This window comes from Eucyclogobius newberryi, unplaced genomic scaffold (genome assembly GCF_026437365.1).
Source record: "Eucyclogobius newberryi isolate DKJ021-1_F unplaced genomic scaffold, fEucNew1.0.hap1 SCAF_19, whole genome shotgun sequence".
Taxonomy (NCBI): Eukaryota; Metazoa; Chordata; class Actinopteri; order Gobiiformes; family Gobiidae; genus Eucyclogobius; species Eucyclogobius newberryi.
Genome location: NW_027315823.1, coordinates 26,374,542 through 26,396,673, shown reverse-complemented (window position 1 = coordinate 26,396,673; position 22,132 = coordinate 26,374,542). Strand labels below are relative to the sequence as shown.

The 22,132-nt window shown below is 38.6% G+C and overlaps 2 protein-coding genes across 3 annotated transcripts; one reads left to right on the top strand and one right to left on the bottom strand.

The window, feature by feature from the left end:
* Window positions 1-523: 523 nt before the first annotated feature.
* On the bottom strand, window positions 524-6,161 carry abhd14b (abhydrolase domain containing 14B). Of its 2 annotated transcripts, XM_072452524.1 has the most exons (5): window positions 6,064-6,157; window positions 5,781-5,848; window positions 5,112-5,326; window positions 4,101-4,342; window positions 524-2,210 (listed from the first exon to the last, which is right to left on the bottom strand). In XM_072452524.1, the coding sequence occupies exons 3-5, from the start codon at window positions 5,323-5,325 to the stop codon at window positions 2,031-2,033; spliced, it is 636 nt and encodes a 211-aa protein (XP_072308625.1). In that variant the 5' UTR covers window position 5,326; window positions 5,781-5,848; window positions 6,064-6,157; the 3' UTR covers window positions 524-2,030. The 2 variants fall into 2 exon arrangements, with proteins under 2 accessions (XP_072308625.1, XP_072308626.1); XM_072452525.1 differs by lacking the exon at window positions 5,781-5,848 and having other exon boundaries at window positions 6,064-6,161.
* Window positions 6,162-6,499: 338 nt separating this feature from the next.
* Window positions 6,500-20,307, top strand: mst1 (macrophage stimulating 1). The gene is made up of 18 exons (XM_072452505.1): window positions 6,500-6,549; window positions 7,274-7,418; window positions 8,217-8,332; window positions 8,413-8,527; window positions 9,945-10,081; window positions 11,305-11,425; window positions 12,250-12,368; window positions 14,036-14,210; window positions 15,048-15,178; window positions 15,875-15,977; window positions 16,074-16,210; window positions 16,288-16,320; window positions 16,395-16,509; window positions 16,586-16,663; window positions 17,294-17,440; window positions 17,546-17,652; window positions 18,624-18,763; window positions 19,947-20,307. The coding sequence occupies exons 1-18, from the start codon at window positions 6,501-6,503 to the stop codon at window positions 20,106-20,108; spliced, it is 2,130 nt and encodes a 709-aa protein (XP_072308606.1). The 5' UTR covers window position 6,500; the 3' UTR covers window positions 20,109-20,307.
* Window positions 20,308-22,132: the final 1,825 nt, after the last annotated feature.

Below are 22,132 nucleotides of genomic sequence, written 5' to 3'. Positions count from 1 at the left end.
CAGATGACAAACCGTCCGCTAGAAAAGTGACATTGTGCACCTTGGATGGGCAGTTTCTATTTAGGCTAATCTTCCAACAAAATAAGTAATTCTCCCCCATAAATGTTTTCAAATTAAAATAAATGAATAAAATATAAAATAATATATTTTACTTTAGCATGTTACTTAAGATAATTTAGTCGATACACACACTTTATTAGATTCTGAGTGATGAGAAATTAGTACTGAAGCCAAGGTAATTAACGAAAATGCTAGTTTTTAGAAAGGGTGAAAAGTATCACAAATATCAAAAAATATCACATATAAACCCTGAACAAAATGAATGAATTAGCTGTTAATAACTGTCTAACGTTAAAAGTCGTTTTCTGCCATAAGTCAATAGTTTATGAGATTGACCCTGGCTTTTAGATATGTAATCAATCATTAATAATCAATACTAATACGTCTTAAATAGCTTAGACACACGTCATACCAAAGCACTGAAAAACACACACCACTAAAGGTACTAATTGAGTTATGTGGATTTACTTTTGCCAAAAAAAAACCAAAAAAAAAGAGACTAAAATAGAAAAATGGAGCAGCCCGGCGGGGACAGGGCGGGGCTTGGCTTTGGCCTTGGTCCCGTCGGCCCTGGCGGCATCTGTGTCGGTGCGTCTTATGTGGGAAAGAAGATTTGTATGTGATTCTGTAGTCTGTAGTCTGGTGCAATGTGACCATGTTCGACAAAGTGTGTGAAAAAATAACATTTAGTAAGGAAAAAAAAAGCCGTCAAATTTAAGTGAAGTTAAAGAAAATATATATATAACAAATATAGGAATTACAGCACTGTTGATAAGTTTGCGATTTGAACTGTTTATGATTTGTTTGATTTGTGAATGGGGTCGTGTATGAATGCAGCGTGTCTGTGAGTGCGTGGGTTTGCTCCTTCTTTCTGGGCACTAAGTCCATATCGCTCCATTCTTTTGTACAGATGAAGCTAAAAAAAAGAAGAGGGCAAAATTTGTAAAATATTGTGTCTGTGACTCCTTGTAAAATATTTTCAAATTGTTTATTACAGAGAATCAGTTATTAAATAATGTTCATATTTTTCACTTCATTTCACTGCGTGGCCTGTTTTTTTCCGGATCCAGCAGGAGATTAATGCACTGTTAAATTGGAAAATGGAGAGCCTCTACAAACAATTATAATTATACTTCCTCCGGTGCTCAAAATAGCTTTAACTATTTTTTAACAATGTTGAACCATTGCTCACAATAAAATCGTGTATGAAAATGGAACACGGGTGGTTAGTGTTACTGCTGCCTGCTGTGTTAGAGTGTAGTCGCTGTGTCACTGTCCCAACACATTAATGTAACAGCTGGCCACGTTACAGGCTGTAACTCAACATTTTACATAAAAACAGATACATAAAAACATAGCAGTGTTCAATTAAAATAAATAAAAGCAATAACTTCTAATGTCTTTTTAATTATATGATAAACTTTAGGAATTGGCTCAATAGGATTAGTTCATGTTCAACAGTTTGAAGAGGAGCCTGTAGATTGTAACTGTATGGGTCATTTTTCTTTAAAGAAATTCATATCTACCTTGTACGTGCAAATATGTTAAAACAAAAACAAAAAATACATAGGGGCACATATCAAAAAATTACTCACTTTTAATCATGTTATAAATTATTACCAGACTGAGCATTTCCACTGTCAAATCATGTTCATTAGGGCAGTGCGCTTACATTAGCATGCTAAGTTGAAAATGGCTAGCTTTTGTTTTATACATAATTTTCCCTATTGCCAGTAGATGACGTGCAAACATAGAACAGACTGATGCGTATTTTTAATACATAGGCATTATCTTAAGTTCTAAAACATGAAATGCCAAAACAAATGTACTCAAGGTCATGTTGAATGACCAATAACAAGACAAATAATGCTATGTTTATTTATTATGGCTTTACTTAACCTCAGCCCAGTGAGACTGAATAATGTCTCCATAGACTTCTTCAAAAGCTTCACATGAACACAACATATTTCTCATAGAGCAGATATGAAGTCCACGAGTGCTTTGTGCCATGTGTCCGGGTCGTCCAGGTAACACGGATGCCCCGCCCCTTTCAACACCACCACTCTGTGATTGGTCAGATTCTTCAGGTTGTTCAGTGACACTTCTCCGAGCTGAGAGTCCTGGTCTCCGTAAACGATCAGAGCCGGAACCTGAGAGAGAAACATGAAAGAAAAGCGTCACTAAAGGGATTTTAAAGACGTCCTCCAACTCACCCCAAGTTTGAAATAGAAAAGAGGGAGCTTTTACCAACTTGGAAACATCTGGGAATAAGTAACAAGCATTAAAGATTAATTCGTTTTTTTACTGGAGATAGATGTTTAATGCCATACTGTGGAACTTTCATACGCTCACGACTATCTACAGTATGGAGCACTAACGCGGGTATTAACGATACAGAACAAAAAAGATACAACACTATTTTAACAAAGGAAGGATCTTTTTCAAAAACGGTGCCAAGCTTCTAAATCATACATTCATTTTGCATTAAATAATATACGTATTTTCCGGACTATAAGTTGCACCTTTTTTCATAGTTTTGGCCGGGGTAGGACTTATGAAGCCTGCGTAAATTCAGCCTGGAAGACCTAACTCCATCCATCTACGTCAAGGCCTCCATGGAAGGACCCCTCTCCCCAGCGCCATCATCGCACTCAAGCGGGCGCCCGCCTGTCCGTCTGTGAGAGTCAGATCCCTCACTTCACCATGGACTCTCCCAGGTTTCTGCGCTTATCCCAAAGAGGTTATGCAGTTTTTCCTGGCCAAAGAAGTAGGGTGAAAGGTCAGGGGGCGTCTGTACCATGGCCCTCGCACCTGCTCCTCATCCCCAATCAACGCTCTCAGTGACTCCTCCCTGCTCCAATCGGCACCAGGCGGTCACATTTAAGCCCTCAGGCTGATGGCTCGGCCGCTCAAACCGTACTGCGACCCACCACCTCCCCAGCTCCTCCTCTGCATTCCCCTCATCCTCTACCTTCTCTTCACATCTACCACCACCAGTCTCCAGGCTCCGGGGGGAGACATCTAATACAAATAGATCATGGAGTGCCAATGATTGCAACGTCTTCCGCCGGGGTCTGAGCGCCAAATAACTCACAAATAAAGCTTGCTAAACAGTCCATTCTCGTGGTCTCTTTGTCTCTCCAAGGTGAAATACTTATATTTATATACTTATACTCCGGAGCAACTTATATATGTTTTTAATCTTCTCTATTATGCATTTTTTGGCTGGTGCGACTTATACTCCAGTGCGACTTATAGTCCAGAAAATACGGTAATGTCTACAATGTTGGGTGTTTCACATTATACTTAGGCAACTGCTTCTCTCTACATAAAGCAACTTTGAACACTCAATGAAAATCATCACTAACATGATTTGTACAAAGGTTACAGAAATATATATATGTATCTCTCTATGCTCTCATGAATTTATTTATCTTATTATTGTGTCTTGCATGGCTTATAAAACCCCATTAACAAAATTCAGTAGTACATGCATTAACATACATTAATCCAAACACAAACTTACTCATTTAAATAAACAAGTCTGCAAAGCGTTTGCCCGGCTTCTTTGCAATCTGGTCCGGCCCATCATGACAAAAATGATCATGACCAGATTGCTTAGTGGGCTAGATTTGGCCCACGGGCCGCCAACTGAATAGCCCTGGTGTACGGCATTCCAAAGTTATCCTTCACCGCCCAAACATTGCAGTGCATTTTTAGCATCCTAATTATTCAGCAGGATTAGTTTATGAAAGTTTTTCACAACTTTCAGCGACCAAAGCAGAGTTACCAGTGTTACTTCCTGATTTGCAAAGCATAAAATGGCTTTACAATCAGATGCACACAGAACAAAGCGGTCTCATTTTGACCCAAGGAGCTTTAAATGTTTTGGGCTTTCAGTTGCCCAGTGAAATAGAGCATACCGGTATGTTAAATACAACAAAAATAATATTTATGGAAATGATTGTTAATTATGCAGAGAATAGACAATTTGGCTTGGAATTCAAAAGAGACAACGCTAAAGAAAAGGCCGACTGTACCTCCACACTTTGGTATTGCTCGGCTGTGAACTTCTCCGTGCATATTGGGGCCACGGGGACGTACGCTCGCACCATCGAGGGATGCTGCATGAGGAAAGGCAGAGAGTACATCCCGCTTAAAGAGGGGCTGATGATCACGGCGGGGGCCAAATCCAGGCTCTCGCACAGCAGTTTGAGGAAGTGTGCCGGGGCAAGCTGTCCGATAGGCGCTGGAGGCTCTGCTGCTTTAGACCGGCCAAGACCTGACAACAGACAACGACAGGCAAATGTCTGGAGAACCACACAGCACAGTACAAAGTAGGCAGGTTTTGTCAGTATCAGTATAGTAGTGTCAGTATTTTACACGCAGGAGGTGAAATTGTATTTAAATGTGTTGTAATGTAAACTCTAAACTGTATATACAGAAATAATAACCGTGATCTGGGCGAACAAAAATGATTCTCTTGATATTTTATGAAGTATTTCAATAGTGGTAGTCAGACATGTCAATCCAACAGAAAAGAAACATGTCTTGAAACGTATTTAAAAGTTAAATGATCAGACACATGTGAAATGTCTGTAAAACGAATAACAAAAGTGCAGAAATATCGCCTGAAACCTTCATTTGTTTTTTCAGCTCTTTTTGTAACATCTTTTACGATATAACAGTAAACTCTATATTCAGATTTTGCATATCTTCAAAACAACATTTACAATCTAAATGTAGATATATTTCTGAACTCTGACTGTGATCCGATCTTATCTGATGATATGCAAATTGGGTCGTATCACCCATCCCACCCATCCAAGTTAACATGTTCAATATCAAAACGTACTTCAAAAATGATGGTTTTAATCCTGGTTTGAATATGGTTGTGTTTATTCTTTGTTTTGATGTGATTTGGTCCAGTTTTGATTAAAGTTTTGAAAGTAAGTATGCACCAGGTACTAATGATCAGCCCATTTCTAGACGTGGGCTTTGTTTGTGTGAGAAGGACCGTGATGATCTGGTTCCTGCCTCTGGAGACTCACCTGGCAGGTCCACGGCGACGCAGCGACAGCCGGTTTTCGCCAGAACCTCCAGAGTACCGATGTTGAGCCAGTTTTCTGAGGAGAAACGAACGCCGTGGAGCAGCAGCACAGACAGTCGGGACGCCGCGCTGACAGGTTCACTTTGTCTGAAAAACAGCGGTGAACTGCAGCCCTCCACCTGCACAGAGCCCTCTGTGACTCTCACGTCTGACATCCTGCAGACGACACGCAACATCACGCATTTAACCTCTCAACTACAATATAATAAACCGATTATAACATGATCTGGACTCTTCCAAGTGTAATATTGTTAACATACGGTATTACTTTCCCTGTACGTTTGAGGAATTCTTACTGTAAACAGACTATTTCACACACAAATATTACATTTCAATAGTTTAGTGCATCATTTGGATTGATCATATCACCTAAACTTCAACAAAAAATATCCTGGTATAATAACTGTTTTGTACATGTGTGTAAACTAGTGGTCAGTGCATGTTTATAACCTTTATTGTTCCAGGAATGTCCAAGAACTGATAAAGCTTTGACATGAAGTGCCTGATCGGTGCCTAATCCATGTCTCTTAATGTTTATAGGAAAAGTATTAGCTTTAGGGAAGTCGAAAGCAGCTCATGTAAGCTTAATGTTTTTTAAAAGTGTTTTTACCTCAATGTTTACATCCAGAAGTGACAGTTGTACACGCCCCTTCAGTCCAAATACATCAGTACACACACCTGTGATTATAAACGTGTTTTTATACATTAGATTACAGACGATTATAGATTTGGTTCCAAAGGCAAACTTCACAGTCTAAACTTCCTGCAGCCTGCTCAACTTTGCTGCCTGTTACACCCAAACCGCGTGACCACAGTCCGCACAGAGCTCGGTCCCGTCCCAAAGACGCAAGTTCACATTCTGACGCACTTTCCGCACTGATAGAGACGCTTACCTCGGGCCCTCTGTGCGCGGACTGCGTTTAAACCCCCGCCACAGTCGCTCCCTTCCACCGCAGAGACGACGCGCCGCAGTCTGCAGCTGATCTCCCGGAAAAGCGGCCCAGAACACCCGCGCGTAAACGCCGCAGCGCCCTCTTGCGGGGGTTTTACGCACTGCACGTGGCGCGGTATCTTCACAGAGATCTCGCCTTTCGAGATGAGTGGGATGAGTGATGAGAGCCCCCCTCACGGGAACAGACGGTCTGCTGCTGACTAATGATTAATGTGAATATTGATTATTTCTGGTTGGTTTGTTTGTGCAAGGCCTCTGCTTTGGCCCGTGCGCTCCAATTACTGCGCGTGTTCTTGCTGCGTGGGTTTGCAAAAGCTTGGTGGTCTTCTGATCCAAACTCAGGTCTTTGGACGCAAACTTCGCGTTTTGCCCTGAAATATGGGGTTGTTTTTTGCTTGTCTCTTGTTTGTCTTGGGAATAAGCTCGGGTAAGGAAAACTTTCTGCAGTGTTATTTGTAAATGAGCACGTTTTCTTATGTAACTGTCCAGTGTCTTTGACCATGGACATTACCAAATCTAGATGCAATCATTTCAATACTTTTAGTTTTTTGTATCTGCACTAACCTTTGATGAAAGACAACAATATCAGCAGCAATAATAGTTTTAGTATTTCATAAGGGAGAACTAACGAGGCCCATAGCTGTATTATTACAACGTGATAATTGCTGTGTTACAATAAATCACTAGGGCAACACTCACTGAAGCACATGTTTTGCTGATGTTCTGTGCTCGAGCTGTAAATAAATTTGATTCTCGGTCCAAAGGTTATATGTGATCAAGCCTGTGCCCAAATCTGAGGCACTGCTCTAGACTCTTTGAGAATGTATTAAGATTAATCAAGATTATTTGGTTAACTGATAATTGTGACTAATCAGGTCACAATATACTCAGAGGAACTAAACAAAAGTGCAATTGTCTGAATTTTAAAAGCAAAGTTCCGTCATTTCAATTCAATCTTAAACTTAAATGTTAAGTTTTTGTTTAGTTTTTTTTCTTTTTAATCTGGCTGTTTATGTGAAATTAATCTTATCATTCAGAAACATTTATCTGGCAGAGTGAATTAAAGCGAAGATTAAGATTTTCAGTAATAGTGAATAATAATGTTGTGACATCTCGAGGTTACATCTGTGTGTATTTATGGTAATTTTCAGCTTATCGTAGCGCCCTGAACGATTTCCAACGCTCTGAGGGCCGAGAGCTGGTGCCCACAGCCTGGAACTCTGCTCGTGTGATCACCTACAGCGGCGTGAACCTGGAGGACTGTGCCTCCCGCTGCTCTCTGTCCCTGGACTGCAGGTAACACCTCTGCCATGGGAGGAATACTCAGCAGTAAAGAGGAGGGGTGTGGGGCCCCGAGCGGGTCATTCAAATGGAGGTGGAATATGTGAAAATGGAAAACATCGATAAGCGAAATTTGAACGCTGAGTGATAAAAATGAGCTCCAAAAGAGACAGAAGCGACTTGTGTGGTCTTCCAGACAAGGGTCTAAAGCCATATTTAATGTTCTGGTCCATTCACGTTTGGAACTTCAACTAAGATTAGCAGGTACATTTTAGCACAGTCCTGATGCATCGTGAGAGATCATGCAAAAATATAAACAGATATACATTTCTGATCAACAGTTTCCCCACTTCATAATGTATTTAGACCTAGTTTGAATGGTGCAATGTCACGTTCCTGATGGAGGGTCGTTCACCTGCTTGTCCTCATGAGGTCATTGTTTTGCTTAGAATTTCCCACAGTTGGCAAAAACAAGAACTTTTTTTTTTTTTTTTCAAATTGTATTTAATTGCAATTAATTTATTTGTATTGTATTTATGTATTTATTTATGTATTAGTTTGTTTGTTGTTTGTTGTTTTTTGTTTGTTTGATTGATCTTCCTGGGGTCCAAAGTTATATGTAACCTCCCCATGGAGAAGAGCAGATTACTTTCTCAGAGGTTAATCCAAAACTAACAATATTTAATTGACATTACATACAATAATGGGTAGTACTTTAAGTAAAGTTAACTAATAAAATTAACATGCAAGAAATGGAAAGAAATGTCCTCTGTTCCTCTGCTTTATATACTGCTAACTGAAATGTGAACGTAGAGCTTTTAACTACGAGACTCGTCCGACTGTGAGCTGTAAACACCTGCCGTGGGTCGCCGACGGGAGCAACGCGGAGGTCAAGAGGAACGTGAACTGTGACCTCTATGAGAAGAAAGGTGCAGTCACAGCGGCTTTTCTCTTTCTACTATTGAAATCATCTTGAGTGTATTGTCTAAATTGGTGTTTTTCTGTTTAGTCTATGTGCGTAAGTGCATTGTGGGTCAAGGTGAGGACTACAGAGGCAAAGTCTTCACCACCAAGAGCGGTCTGACCTGCCAACAGTGGTGGTCCAAGTTCCCTCATGATCACAGGTCAGGCTCTTCAAATGCAAAACTCTTTGGGTTTTTTCCCATTGTTTAGACTAGAAAATGTAAAAACTATTCTTTCAGCAGGCAGTTAGTGTTTGTGTATGATAATGAGAGCATCTACATTACAGATTTAAGTTGAACAATAATACATTTTACTTCTAGATCGCTTTTTACAAAACAAACCATTTCTGAAGTGCTATAAGCAACTATTGAACACATTATAAATAAAAAAAACATAAAATATAATACAAATAATAAAATAACAGTGTAAAAAAAGGCACATATTCAATAAGAATAAGATCATTATAGACTTAAAACAATCCACTGTGGGGGCTGTTCAGACGTGGTTTTAAGTCTCCACGTGGTTTTAAGTCTGGCCCTCGGACCTCAAAGTGCAGTACATTTAGATGAGGTCCGAAATGTCCAGTGGGGCAAGTCCAGTCAAAGCTTTAAATACAAACATTAAAATCCTAATGAACAGGAAGAAAGTAAATATGAAAGAACTGGAGTTATGTGCTCGTGCTTTGTGTGCACTGCAATAGTCCAGACGTGATGAAATAAAAGCACGTGTGACTCATGACACAATCTAAAAAAGTATTAAAAGTATTTTGATGATAAAAAATGCATTTCTCAACCGTGTTTGAATGCAGAGCCCATGACGACACCAAGGTTGTGACTGTGGGTTTGGGGACTAAAAACCTTGACATTTTATTAAGGTTTCACATAGAGGTGTCAGGGGACTTGTTCTTTTTAAGGGCAAATAGATGTCGATATCATCAGCAAATAAATGATATAGAATGTTTCTTTTAGCAATGGTTCAAGATGGAGAAGGTACAGCATTTAAAAAAACAACAGATTTGAGAACAGAAGCCTGGGGGATTACACAGAAGAGAGGCAGAGTCCCTCTGTCTAAGAGAAGGAGGTCTCAGACTCACTGAGTTGTGTGGTCAACTGTGTCAAGGGCGTCAGTCAGGTCTGTTATAACCGGACTAGAGCTTGTCTTAAGTGTTGTTTGTGGCCAAATGCATTTGCAGTTGAGCAAACAATTTTTCAAAGATTTTAGATATGAAGGGAAGTTTAGAAATTGGCTATAATTTGACAGAACAGAAATATCCATACATCCTTCTTCCACCTGCTCTCCTCTTACACTCTTGCCTGGCTTCATGAGCTCTTCTTTAGCCGGGGCTCCTGTGTGGTTTTAGGGCGCAGAGCTTTTAGTGGACCCAGGGTCCATGATGACCAGGTGAAAAGAACAATAGATGGGTTCTAAACTTTAAAACAGAGAAGATAAACTACCAGTGTAATCCATTAGCCTTCACTTTTTACACATATAATTTAGATATAATATAGTTTGATGCTGAATATAATTTTAACATATTCATTAAATGAATATTTAAAGCAGGAGATGTCTCTGTCTCAGGTGGACGCCTTCTTCCACTAATGGTCTGGAGCTGAACTACTGCAGGAACCCGGACGGGGACCGGATTGGGCCCTGGTGCTACACCACAGACCCAGAGCGGCGCTACGAGAGCTGCAACATCCCTCAGTGCAAAGACGGTACAGGGCACAGGGCGGGACAACACTGGAGTAACGCTTCACTAATATGTTAGCAATTGTCAAGGACGTGGTTGTATTTTTTATTTGTTTTTCTTGGGTTGGGAAATGCTGGGTCCATCAAGTGCAGCGTTACAATCTTCCCCCCAACAAGCTGTGCTGATTACAGTATTTATACTTAGGTCTTCACATCACACGGGAAAGGTCGGGCCAGGAGGAGAGACAATGAAACCTGTTTGTAGTTCTGTTACACAAAGGACAAAGCTTCATTCAGTCATTTCCCATAACAACATGCACGCATTTTGGGGTGTGAAGTGAAGCATACCTGCTTGTTAATGTCCAATCTTGTCAGCTCTCGGAAGCTAAGCAGGACACTGTCTAGTGAGCGCTTTGAGTTGGAAAAACGCTGTATAAATACACTTTGATAATAATTGCTATCACACAATCAGCGAACTCTTATGCCAACAAAAATGATGTTGTGCTGCTTTTACAATATTATCTGAACCAAATGTGCTCATTTACAGGAATAATGTCCAGTTTTAATGTCTTCCATAGATTGTAAGGCGAATATGAACAGCAGACTTTATGGTTCATATTGTATGTCTAGTATATACCTTTACATCTATGTTTATCTATTGTCAACATTCCCCTGGGTGCATAGTGTGTTTTTGTTCTGTTTTTTTTCAGACTCAGAGGATGCTGAATGTAATGTACTGTTCCCCAAAAGCTAATTTTCTGCTCCATTAACAAAGCAATGCCCCAGGAACTTTAACTAAAAGGGGAAATAAATGACTTGGGTTTTATATGCACATTTGTTTATCAAACTTTTTTGTATTTAGATTGACTTAAGTTTTGTTCGGCTCTGTCACAAGGTTAAAGGGGCATATCATGTCAAATCAACTTTTTATAAGAATATATTAATACAACAACCCTTTTCACACATCATTAATTTACTCAATATTTTGATTGACGAATGTATTGTCCTTCATTTGAGGCTTAAGTACTTCTTTATTTTTTGACTTACCCCCACTTTTCATCAATACTGTGGTTTACAATGAACAAAATAATGATCTTATTTGTTATAGTTTAACATCTGATTAAAACATAAGGAAATGGAGTTCTAAATCCAAATCCACTTCAATTTTTCCCACATTTTACAAACAAAACAGTCTCCATAGTGCTGTAGAAAATACTGAGTAATATTGGTGAGGCTTGGTGTTTTGCAGAGGTGTGTATCGCCTGTAACGGGGAGGACTACAGAGGACAAGTGGACCACACTGTGAGCGGCAGAGAGTGTCAGAGATGGGACCAGCAGTATCCACACCAGCACATCTACCAACCCGAAAAGTACTGCCCCCATTCAGCATCATTCCACCGTAAACACTGACCACTGACACTGATCGACTGCAGAGCTTTTAAAGATAAGATAAGATAAGCTTGATTTGTCCCACAATGGGGAAATTCCACTGTTGCAAAACATATTAGGTACAGAAACAGATTAGGCATTGAAGTTAATCTTAAAAAACAGATAACTCTTATAAAAAAAAAACTTATACTCTTAATAAAAATAATAATAACAGTCTAATTTACAGTTATATGGACAGTTATATGGAGTTATATAATTTATAGTTATATGGACAGAAAATATTGCACCAGGATAATGTCACAGTATGTCACAGTATTGCATATGATTATGACAGTATTGCATGATTATGAAGCTGAATGACACGTGTTCAGGGCTAACAGTGTTTGTTAGTTGTTTGTTTTCAGTGGATGCAAATGAACTGCTCAGTCTCAAAGTTCATGTGGTAGAAGCAGGGTCATTTGTTATTTTGGTGAATATATTGTAGATAGATGTAGGACTCAAGTTTACCTTTTTGAAGATAATACAGTTTTTGTTAGAGAGGTATTTGAATATATGTGCAGGGAAGTACATTATAACTTAAGATTAACATAACCAGACCTAAACCTGTGTCACTAAAATAAGAAAACATCTATAGAGTGTAGTGGAATGAATCAAAATTTAAATGGAAATGAGATCCAATGGTTTAAAATTGGAAATGATCTGCTTGTTTTTTATTCTACAGCTATTTTTATCTTGTTTATGAAATGAATATGAATACAAATAGTTGTTTTTTTTAGGTCAAATATTGTGCGTGTCTCTTTGTCAGGTATCCAGATAAAAGCCTGGACGATAATTACTGTAGAAACCCAGATGCGTCGCCTGTGCCCTGGTGCTACACCACGGACCCGGAGGTGGAGCGGGAGAACTGTGAGATCCGGAAGTGCAGTGAGTGTTGGAGTTCACTGTTACTGTGTGGAAATGTTTTTGTGTTGCAATTTTCACTTTTGCCCAGGTCACACTTGGAAAAGAGGTTTCAATCTGAATGGGTTTTTAGCTGGTTAAATAAAGGTTAATAAAGAATGAAAAATAAGAGTTTAATGAGAAAAATCCAAAAGTAAGATACGCAAAAATCAAACCTTGACTCAATTCATTAAAACACTAAAAGCCTTTGAGTGGCTTTCAGATGTTTTAATGTGAAGCCTACTCACGAATGTAAATCAAGAGCCAACATTTTATTTTTGATTATATGTGATTTACATTAAAATATCATAATGTTAATCTTTAAACATAATGACTCGGCTGTTGAACCAGCTATTTTACATTAATCTGATAACATGAGTATATGAAATATAATCAATTACAATCAAATGCTAGTGAATACTTGTTTGTCAGTGTCAATTATGTTTTATTTCAAAATGTACAAAGTAAACAAATATCTTCCAGCTTTCCCAGTGATGTTTAATTGCATCATTAGCCACAAAACACGAGTGTAAAGTCTTTTCTAATGCAAGTATTTCTCATTCCTGAAGAGATATTCACATCATTAGTGTAGTCTGCTTAAACAAATGAGACAACGGCTAAATTGGGCAGGTTCCTGTGGAGTTGTAAGACATTATTTAACTGTGGGAGCCTCATTATCTTGAAGCGTAATTGCATTTAGAAAGATCACCTTTAGTAAATTAGACAAATAGCTTCCCAAACGTGAGACACTTTGCACTCATCCAACTAACTGTGTCTGATCGGCCACGCACTGCACTAGATTTTACTCTTGTTTAGACATTGATTTGGGCCCAAGTTTTTGTTCTTGTTGTTTGTTTTTCAAAGTTATTTTAGTAAGTAAGTAACACAGAATAAAACAATAAAAACACAAAACAGTGAGCAACACACATACAACAATATACAGTCAAATCAGTCTCTAAAGGGCAAAGTTTGTTCAGCTCTTACTACATCAGTATCAAAACAAACTCAAACAGGAAACATGTGATTACACAGCACCCTCTAGTGGTCTGTTGTAGGAATTCATCTATTAATTCGTCTAGAAATGCACGTGTGAATCCAGTCCAACTTTATTTGTTTTATCTTTATTAGCATCATCAAATCAATAAAGACACAAATAATCACACAAATTAGGACAGAGAGAAAAAGTCAAGACCTAAAACACATTTCCATCCAGGATAGAATTTGAACAGGAATATAATTCAGGTAGTTCAGGCTCAACCTGGGGGTAGTGATTTCAGGGGTCCCCAGATGATGTGGCCTATATCCAACAAACAAAATCAAACATTAAAAATAAGGCTACTTTATCATTTGGCAGATTGTCGAGTTTGTGTTTTTGTGTTGTGAATTCCCACGATTGTTATCATGGGGGTCACGAAGTTTGAGAACCACTGATGTAGATTACTGTGTAGTTATTATATTGAAAGAAGTTAAACTCATATGGAATAGATGTCACTAAAACCTGTCACTAAAACCTGCTCTGCCTAAAATAAAAATGGTCGATGTTATAGAAAAGATTATTTTGATTATTATTTTGATCTTATTTTATCAAACTAGACTAATCAAGGTAAAGGCACATGACAAAGCACTCCTAATTAGACTCTGTTCCTCTGTAGCTGAGGTGCGAGTGGAGAAACGGCAGCGCTCGAGCTTCACCACAAACTGTTTCCGCGGCCGAGGTGAGGACTACCGCGGCAAAGTGAACGAGACCACCTCCGGGATCGCCTGCCAGAGATGGGACGCCCAGTATCCACACGAGCACCCCTTCTACCCCAACACCTACGAGTGCAAGTAAGTCCAGTCACATTTAAACATTGATCATTACCTAAATACTGCTGTTCCTTCTGATATACAATCATACAATCGTAAAAGTAAAATAAACACTATTAGAAATTAATCTACTCTTAATTTTGGTTTTAAACATGGGTTGAACATCTGAATTTTGCTGTTGTTATGGAGGAGGGTTCTTGGGATATTGTCTGGCTGATAAGTCAGAATCAGAATCAGAAAAAAATGTATTGCCATTGTCACAGTGGCAGCTTTAGTTAACTACAGCCAAAGCAAAGCCTATTAGCACGACCCTTTTATTGTTCTGCCAAAAAAGATTATTAAAACATTGCTTATTCAAAAATAGGACGATCAGAAGGTCAATGGTTCACGTCATGGACATAAAGGCCTTTCTGTGTGCAGCATTTTTTTCTTCTGTCTCGGCATAGATTCATCCTAAAGTTATGTATATAATGTATATATTTTATTCCATCTATACATATACTGTCCTCCTTGAAATAGACTGCGAGATCTGCCTGAGATAATGTTTTTTCAAAGTGATTTGCATGAGAATCTCAATGTCGACTTGTCATTGCATTAAAAGTGGTCTTGTTTCTGACAGGGGATGATCGATGGTTAGCGCTGCCACATTAAAAGCCTGTCACAATCTGAGTGGCAATGAGCATGTGAAATGAATAATAAACTAAACCATTTTTCATGCCAACATCAATTACCAGCTTTTCACTCACGTCTTCATTATACAACTGTTAGACTGTTGACTCGAGATGGAGAAGTGGCATCAAAGACGATTTAGTTCATTAATATGTTTTTGGATGTGTTAATTTCTTTTATAATGTTTAGGGGTCTGGAGGAGAACTACTGCAGGAACCCGGACGGCTCTGAGGCCCCCTGGTGCTTCACTTCTGTGCCTCAAATGAGGACGGCCTTGTGTTTGCAGATAAAACGCTGCGCAGACGACATCGAGGCTGAAGGTAGGACGGAGTACTTTACCATATTTTCACATTTATTTTGAAACGATACATTTGATTGGCTGTGCCTTCCTCATTAAGTACAATGTAATGCACGGTGTAACAATCTGTAATAAGACGTAACTACATTGCAGTAGTTTTAGGTTCAAGGTCACGTAACGCTACAGGTTGTTACACAGTGCATAAAGGAGACATATGCAAAAATCTGCTTTAAGAGCTTTTTTAATGGTTTTCCATTCTCATTTACTCACTTAAAGTTGTGTTTAGACGTGATCCATTCTTTATTCAACTCCAAAAACACACCCACTGTTCTTTCCTTGCTTCAATTTGTTTCTTAATCCGTGATACATGTAGGATTCAGCAGCATTGTGTGGCCTTTCAGGTACTATTGTTTTGTTCTTTTGAATCCGATCTGCAGTTACACATACTGTAGGTGGGCCTGACCGTGTGGTCCGGCAGTGCTGCACTCTGTTTGATGACATTTACAGTGATGACAGACATCAGCGCTACAGTTTTAACCAGAAGTCTTTTATTAAGTCATTTCAGATCAATATTGCAGTTTAAAATGGCCAGATCATAAAATAATGATCCCCTGGTGTTACAGACAAAAGCATAATGTGTCTCCTTTAATGGAGTAGGTACAATGTATCAAGTGCAGGGTAAAGTCATGTGTTACAAACAGCTTATTTTAAAATGTAGATTGTTATCATGAAAATGGAAGGAACTACAGAGGAACAGTCCGTAAAACACGTAAAGGCATCACCTGCCAGAAGTGGAACGTCAACACGCCTCACAGGACCAAGTAAGATCTTTGATTTATATTTTCTCCAGAAATTACATATTTTATGGTAATTTATAATACATACATTTCATTGCAACATTGATTTTTTCCCCCCAGAATTAACCCCAGGACCCACCCTGAGGCCAACCTGACGGAGAACTACTGTCGAAACCCGGACGGGGACCAGCACGGACCCTGGTGCTACACGACAGACCCCAAAACCGAGTTTGACTACTGCGCCATTAAACAGTGTGGTAAACCTCCCTCACTGGAAACTAACACCGGCCGCTGATTCTCTGGTTAATCATAAAGTCTGTCTCTTTGATTTCAGCCGGCGAGAAGGTGTCAATGACTGAGCCAGTGGGTCAGTTTCTCAGGATAAGCATCAAACCAAAGAGCTACAAGCTGTTTGTATGATAATGTTCTTTGTTGTTACAGAGAATGTAGAGTTTAGTGAGTGTGGGAAGAGGGACGACCGTATGCCCAGGTCCATGCTGCGTATCGTGGGAGGACTCCCTGGGAACTCTCCTTGGACCGTGAGCCTGAGAGACAGGTGAGGGCTGCAAGTTTATGATTAACCAGTACAACACTCCCGCTCTGAGAATGACCTCTCACCTCATTCTGTGCAGGAAAGGAAACCATTTCTGTGGAGGCTCCCTGGTTAACCCCAGATGGGTGATCAGCACCAAACAGTGCTTCTCCTCTTGGTAAACATTACCTCACTTAAAGGCACACAGACATTTTACGAGCAGAGCAGCTCTACCTTCAAACATAGTACAACATTGAATAAAGGCAGAACTGCATTTTAAATGTGATACGAGAGCTAAAACGTGAATATATCTGATATCATTTACTCCTATGTTTGTTGTGAGAAAGTGAATGAGCTATATTTTGTGGATATTTTATGCCTGGTTGGGCAATCAATACAGTTATTGTTAATATTGTGAACGTTGTTTTGTAGACACGCTGAATTGACTTCATATTTGTATTTTCAAAATCTAAAATTTCAAAATGCTCGTAAAGCTTGATAATGAAAAAATAACAAACCTATATTTTAATCTTTCAAATAAGATTCCTGCACTTTTAATGGTATTTTAAGGTCATTTCACATGTTTCTGCTACTTGAACCCCAACTACTCTCTCTTTTAGAGTATTTCTGTTGGATAATTAAAATATCTTCTTTATTATAGTCATCAGGATACAAAAAAGAAAAAGATTAAATATGTCTCACCTCTAAAACCAGTGCTAAAATAGACTTGGCAAGTTGATAGTATTGATTTTCATTAGAACCTACACATTAAAGTACAACACTTTTGCATTGTTGTTTTTGCTTCCAGTTACGTTGATCTGCCAGGCTACTCTGCCATGATGGGAACTTTATTTCGAGAACCTGCTGAAGGCGAGCCGGGGGTCCAGACAATCCCTCTCACCAAAATCGTGTGCGGACCCTCGGAGTCTCAGCTCGTCATGCTACAGCTCGAATAGTGCGGCCCTTTTATCTCCGTCACACCAACCACGCAGTGGACACACACATATGAACAAGCATGACCAGCCATTCTGACGCGATTTCCATTCTTCTCCCTCTGCAGCCCAGCACAGATTAATGAGCGTATCTCTCAGATCTGCCTCCCCCCAGAGAGGTACATTGTGGCGGAGGGGACGGTTTGTGAGATCGCGGGATGGGGTGAGACAAAAGGCAAGTGTAATCCAATTTTAAAACATCTTTCCTTTGTACCCCTGCATATATGTATAGTAGAAAGGCCAAACACATGCTTAACTAATATATATATTCTTAACCTACTTCCTTTATTCACTCCCTCCAAAATGTTTGCAAGAAAATACTTTATGTTTGTCTAGAGAGAATTAAAAATGTTCTTTATTTTTTGACATTTTTACAAAACAAACCATACATTATATAGAATAAAATACAGAAATAACTTAAATGAGAGCCAAAACCAAGCAAAAAAGAAAAACGATTGTAGAAGAGTTCATTAACAAAAACATATACGGTAACTGTTTGGAAAATCTGTTTTTTCCTTTTTGATTCCATCTTCTACACATATTATTAATAACAGAATAGTTGAGGGACAAATGGAAAAAATGACATTTGGACTTCATCTGGAAACGGTCAAATTTGACAGACTTTGGACCAGGTTGGACTTTTATTTTCGTTTAAATGTGCCGTGATTCTGTTTCTTTGAATGTTGTGCGCTACTTGTGTCATTTTTATTTTGTTTTTAGCTCTCTGGTTGTGTTTAATCAAGTTTAGATATTTCTCATTCTCTATAGTTTAACTCTCTGCTACTTCTCTGGGATCTTTTGAATAAATCAACTGTCCCATTGCTCAGATCATATTTTTCAAATCAACCAAACTTATAATAATTGCTTTTTTTCATTTCCTGGTGCGTTGTGGTTAGTTTGTGTCTTTTAACATTATTTCAGTGTCTATTTAAACAAAGATATTAACAAAGAACTCTTAGTTATCTTGCAAACAGTTGGCCAAACTTAACAACGCTTGGAGGAAGTCATAAATCCTCACGCAAGTATTCAGTCTAAATTAAAAGATGTATTTGAACCGAGCATGGCAGATGGTAGTACTATTTACGCTGCCATTTAACATCTGTGTGCATCAGCTGCTAAGTGTGCGCTCTTCCTCTCGCTGTGAAGGCACCGGGGATGAGACTGTCCTGAACGTGGCCCACATTCCAGTTCTGAGCAACAAGGAATGCAACAAATACTTCAGAGGGCGTGTCCGCGAGAACGAGATGTGCACCAACTCTTTCCAGGGAGGAGTGGGCGCCTGCGAGGTACAATGCACTCAGGAATCTTACTATTGATATTATGCTCTGTCGCTGTATGTTCAGCGCAGTATTGTTAGCCCCCACTTGTGGCACGTCGACGATTTGTTTGGTGCGACGCAATCTCTTGTGATTTAGATCCACCGAAGTGACTTTACCTGCAGGTTATCCTATCTGTAGTGTATGCTCTACCTGCGCAGTGTGTTCGATCTAATTTATCTTGTTTTTTTATTGCATGATTGTGTTCTTGAACCGTCTATTGCAACAGTTTCTTATGTTATCTTAAATTGAAAGGGCAAATTGAGCCTTTGTCTAGTGTTTCAGTGTTTGAGGAATATAATAGTATTTGAATATAAAATGGTCTTTGTAGTGCATTATATATTATTAAATATTTTTATGTAGGATTATTTTTGGCATGAATAACATTAAAACAAGTAAATATAATGGTTGTTATAATTGTTATTTTACCAGTAAACAGATTTATAATGAATGAATAAACACCGGTACACAATAAGAGCAATCAAGACAAAAAAAAAAACACTGCCTTAGAAAACCACTGACTTAGAGTATACACAATTCTAGATCTAAAATGTGAATTTGCTAAGCCAAACAACTGTTTTTAAAATTTACTGAATCACTATGCAGGATTACCCAAACATTCATAACTCAAAATAAGCTTATAATGAAGAAAAATCATTATGAAGTTCAAAAAAGTTATTTTCTCCGTTAACACACAACTCATTATCTTTGTAATCCCACTGTTCAGACATAAAGTAATGCAATATCCAGACCTCATTTAAAAAGTCAATGCATTTTTTTCCATGTGAGTATCATAAAGTATTTGGTGTAGTTTTGGCTCCTGGCTAAAATCGAAATGTTTTTCAAAGCGCTAAACCTGTGAACTGTATCAAGTCCCATTCAAACACCGTCTTTCCCGTGACATTTACAAGAGCTTCTCTGATGTTTTTAATAGCAACATCTTACACTTTGAGAAGTTTGTGATCAAAACCGTTCCAAGAAAGACGCCTGAAGCTATTTATAGACGCCGATAAATCATCCTCTCTTCTATAATGGGACGACACAAGTCCAGACCAGACTTGCAAGATGTTTCCCAACGAGAACAGTGACAGTCAGCCATAACAAAGACAAATAATGATCGTGGACTGATGATTCTTGTGCGTCTTCTTCGCAGAGGGACTACGGAGGACCCTTGGCGTGTCAGAACGGGGACTGCTGGGTTTTGGAGGGTGTGATTATCCCCATGAGGCGCTGTGGTCATCCGGGGCAACCCAACATCTTCATCCGGGTGTCGGTCTATGTGGACTGGATCAAGAAGGTCATGGAGATGGCTTAAAAAGACTGTTAAGGGACTGGAGGGAAGTGTTTTCAAAGCTTATGGGATGTTTTCAATGTGGAAAACTATTAGGGATGATAGTAGAATAGACTTAAAAGAATTACTAAGCTAATTTGGTCTTATTCTCTCCTTGTTCTGATCAACAACTGGCAGCATTTGCTCTTTTAATTATTTATTATTAAAACTCAAATCCCACAAATATGTTTAGGTTATTCATTCTCATTGTCAAGACCATTTTCTTTAATGAAATATACTACAATACAGCTCTGACTATAAGAATACTAAACGTATTAAAACCTAATAAACCCAATCAGACTCAAATCACAGCTTCAAAATCCTTGTTAGTTCGTGTCTCTATTTCTGTTCCTATTCCTCAAAGGAAATATAAAGCTTGGCTCAATGTAAACTGGTTTATTTGACAACTTGTATTGAAAGGAATGTTTTTGGTTAAGGTAAGACCATTGTCATAGCAATTAACACTTTACAACTGAATATTATATCTTTTGAATGAGGAACAAGTCCTCAAATGAAGCTGAAACCCATTCATACTGTTACATTAAACAGGGAACAGCTTTGTATGTAGCATGTGTTTTATTTCTGTATTTTGGTAACACTTTAACTAGACCTTGATATGCCTTAATAAAGTATGAACAGATGCTTAATTCATAATTAACTCATTAATTCAGGCTTAATATCTACTTAATTAAGGGTTTTGGAGTTCGACTATTAATTACTCACAAATTACTGCAAAGGGTCTGTGAGTGTCCTGAAAAGCTCTATATAAATAAAATATATAATGATTATTATTATTATTATTATCATATAAGTTGTTACTTAGCCTGATACATTCTTAATAAAGTATCTGTTCATTATGAATTAAGTCTTTGTTCATGCTTTATTAGGGATAATAAAAGTACAATTATTACAAAGTCTCACTTTGTTTTATTTGAACTTTTAGTATTGTGAAAATGCAATCATTTAGTAAAGACATTAAGCAAATATTGTTATTTGTCCATATCAAAGTCAAATAAATAGTTTTGGTTTTGGCCTCATTTTCCTAGACGTCTCTAAAGCTAAAACGTTGTAACTGGAAATCCCCCAGAAGAAACCATGAATTAGACTGTATTTATTCAGTAGAAAATGTGCCCTTGGTATAACAAAAGTTGAGATTACGTGTAAAGCTTTACTGTACTTGATTTTTTTCCATATCCCTCAGTAAAACACACTCTCCCTCCCTTCCTCCCTCCCTCTCCCTCCTTCTCGCTCCCTCTCCCTTGCTCGTACACTCTGTTGCCCCGTGAATGTGAATGGAGCTTCTGAAATACCTTCTTTGCCCCCAGCCTCTCGGACAGAAATCCCTCCTCTGCTCTGTCTTTTGATGCCTGTCCCCCACCTCCTCCAAAAGACATGCCTTTGTGCCTTATGCAGAACTGTATGCGCTGCACATTCCTTTTACTTCTATAGGAGGATTTTTGTAACTCGGTCCTGATGAGCCAACGGAATCCAGCTTAAACAAACCTCAACATCAGAGAATTGGACACACCAGAACCATTTTTACACACACACACACAAACTGTACCCTCCCCCCTCAATCTTATCCATTCAGACATGGTTTCTTTTCCTGTGTACCTTTCTATTGTCTCTCTGTGTTCTTGGTTACTGTCACTCAACTCCATTTTACCTGAGTGATTTTCAAATAAAATTGTACTTTTCTGAGTAGTTTTCAGTTACACTTTTACTCCTACTTCAGTATTTTGCAACTCTACCCTTCGGTAAAAGCGTCATGTTGGCGATCATAAATTATTTGAACATTCGTGTTTCTTACTTCGTTCCTTCAGATGGGATTAACTTCTTCTCATTGTTGTGGTCAATCCTTTACAAATACCAGCGCTTGCTCTGAGAAATTACTAATGTTACTTCCAACTCTTACCATTTTTGCATCACTATTTTGCAGTTCTGCTTTTTTTTTTAAGTAACAATACTCTCAGTACAAGTTTCAGTTACTTCACCTCTGGCTACACAAA

Excerpts from the sequence above, each read along its gene's own strand:
- abhd14b (XM_072452525.1), bottom strand. The coding sequence starts at position 5,325 with ATGTCAGACGTGAGAGTCACAGAGGGCTCTGTGCAGGTGGAGGGCTGC. Across the intron at positions 4,343-5,111 it reads CGTCGCCGTGGACCTGCCAG|GTCTTGGCCGGTCTAAAGCA; the intron begins GTGAGTCTCCAG and ends GTCTGTTGTCAG. Across the intron at positions 2,211-4,100 it reads AGCAATACCAAAGTGTGGAG|GTTCCGGCTCTGATCGTTTA; the intron begins GTACAGTCGGCC and ends TTTCTCTCTCAG.
- mst1 (XM_072452505.1), top strand. The coding sequence starts at position 6,501 with ATGGGGTTGTTTTTTGCTTGTCTCTTGTTTGTCTTGGGAATAAGCTCG. Across the intron at positions 12,369-14,035 it reads CTGTGAGATCCGGAAGTGCA|CTGAGGTGCGAGTGGAGAAA; the intron begins GTGAGTGTTGGA and ends GTTCCTCTGTAG. Across the intron at positions 16,321-16,394 it reads GTCAATGACTGAGCCAGTGG|AGAATGTAGAGTTTAGTGAG; the intron begins GTCAGTTTCTCA and ends TTGTTGTTACAG.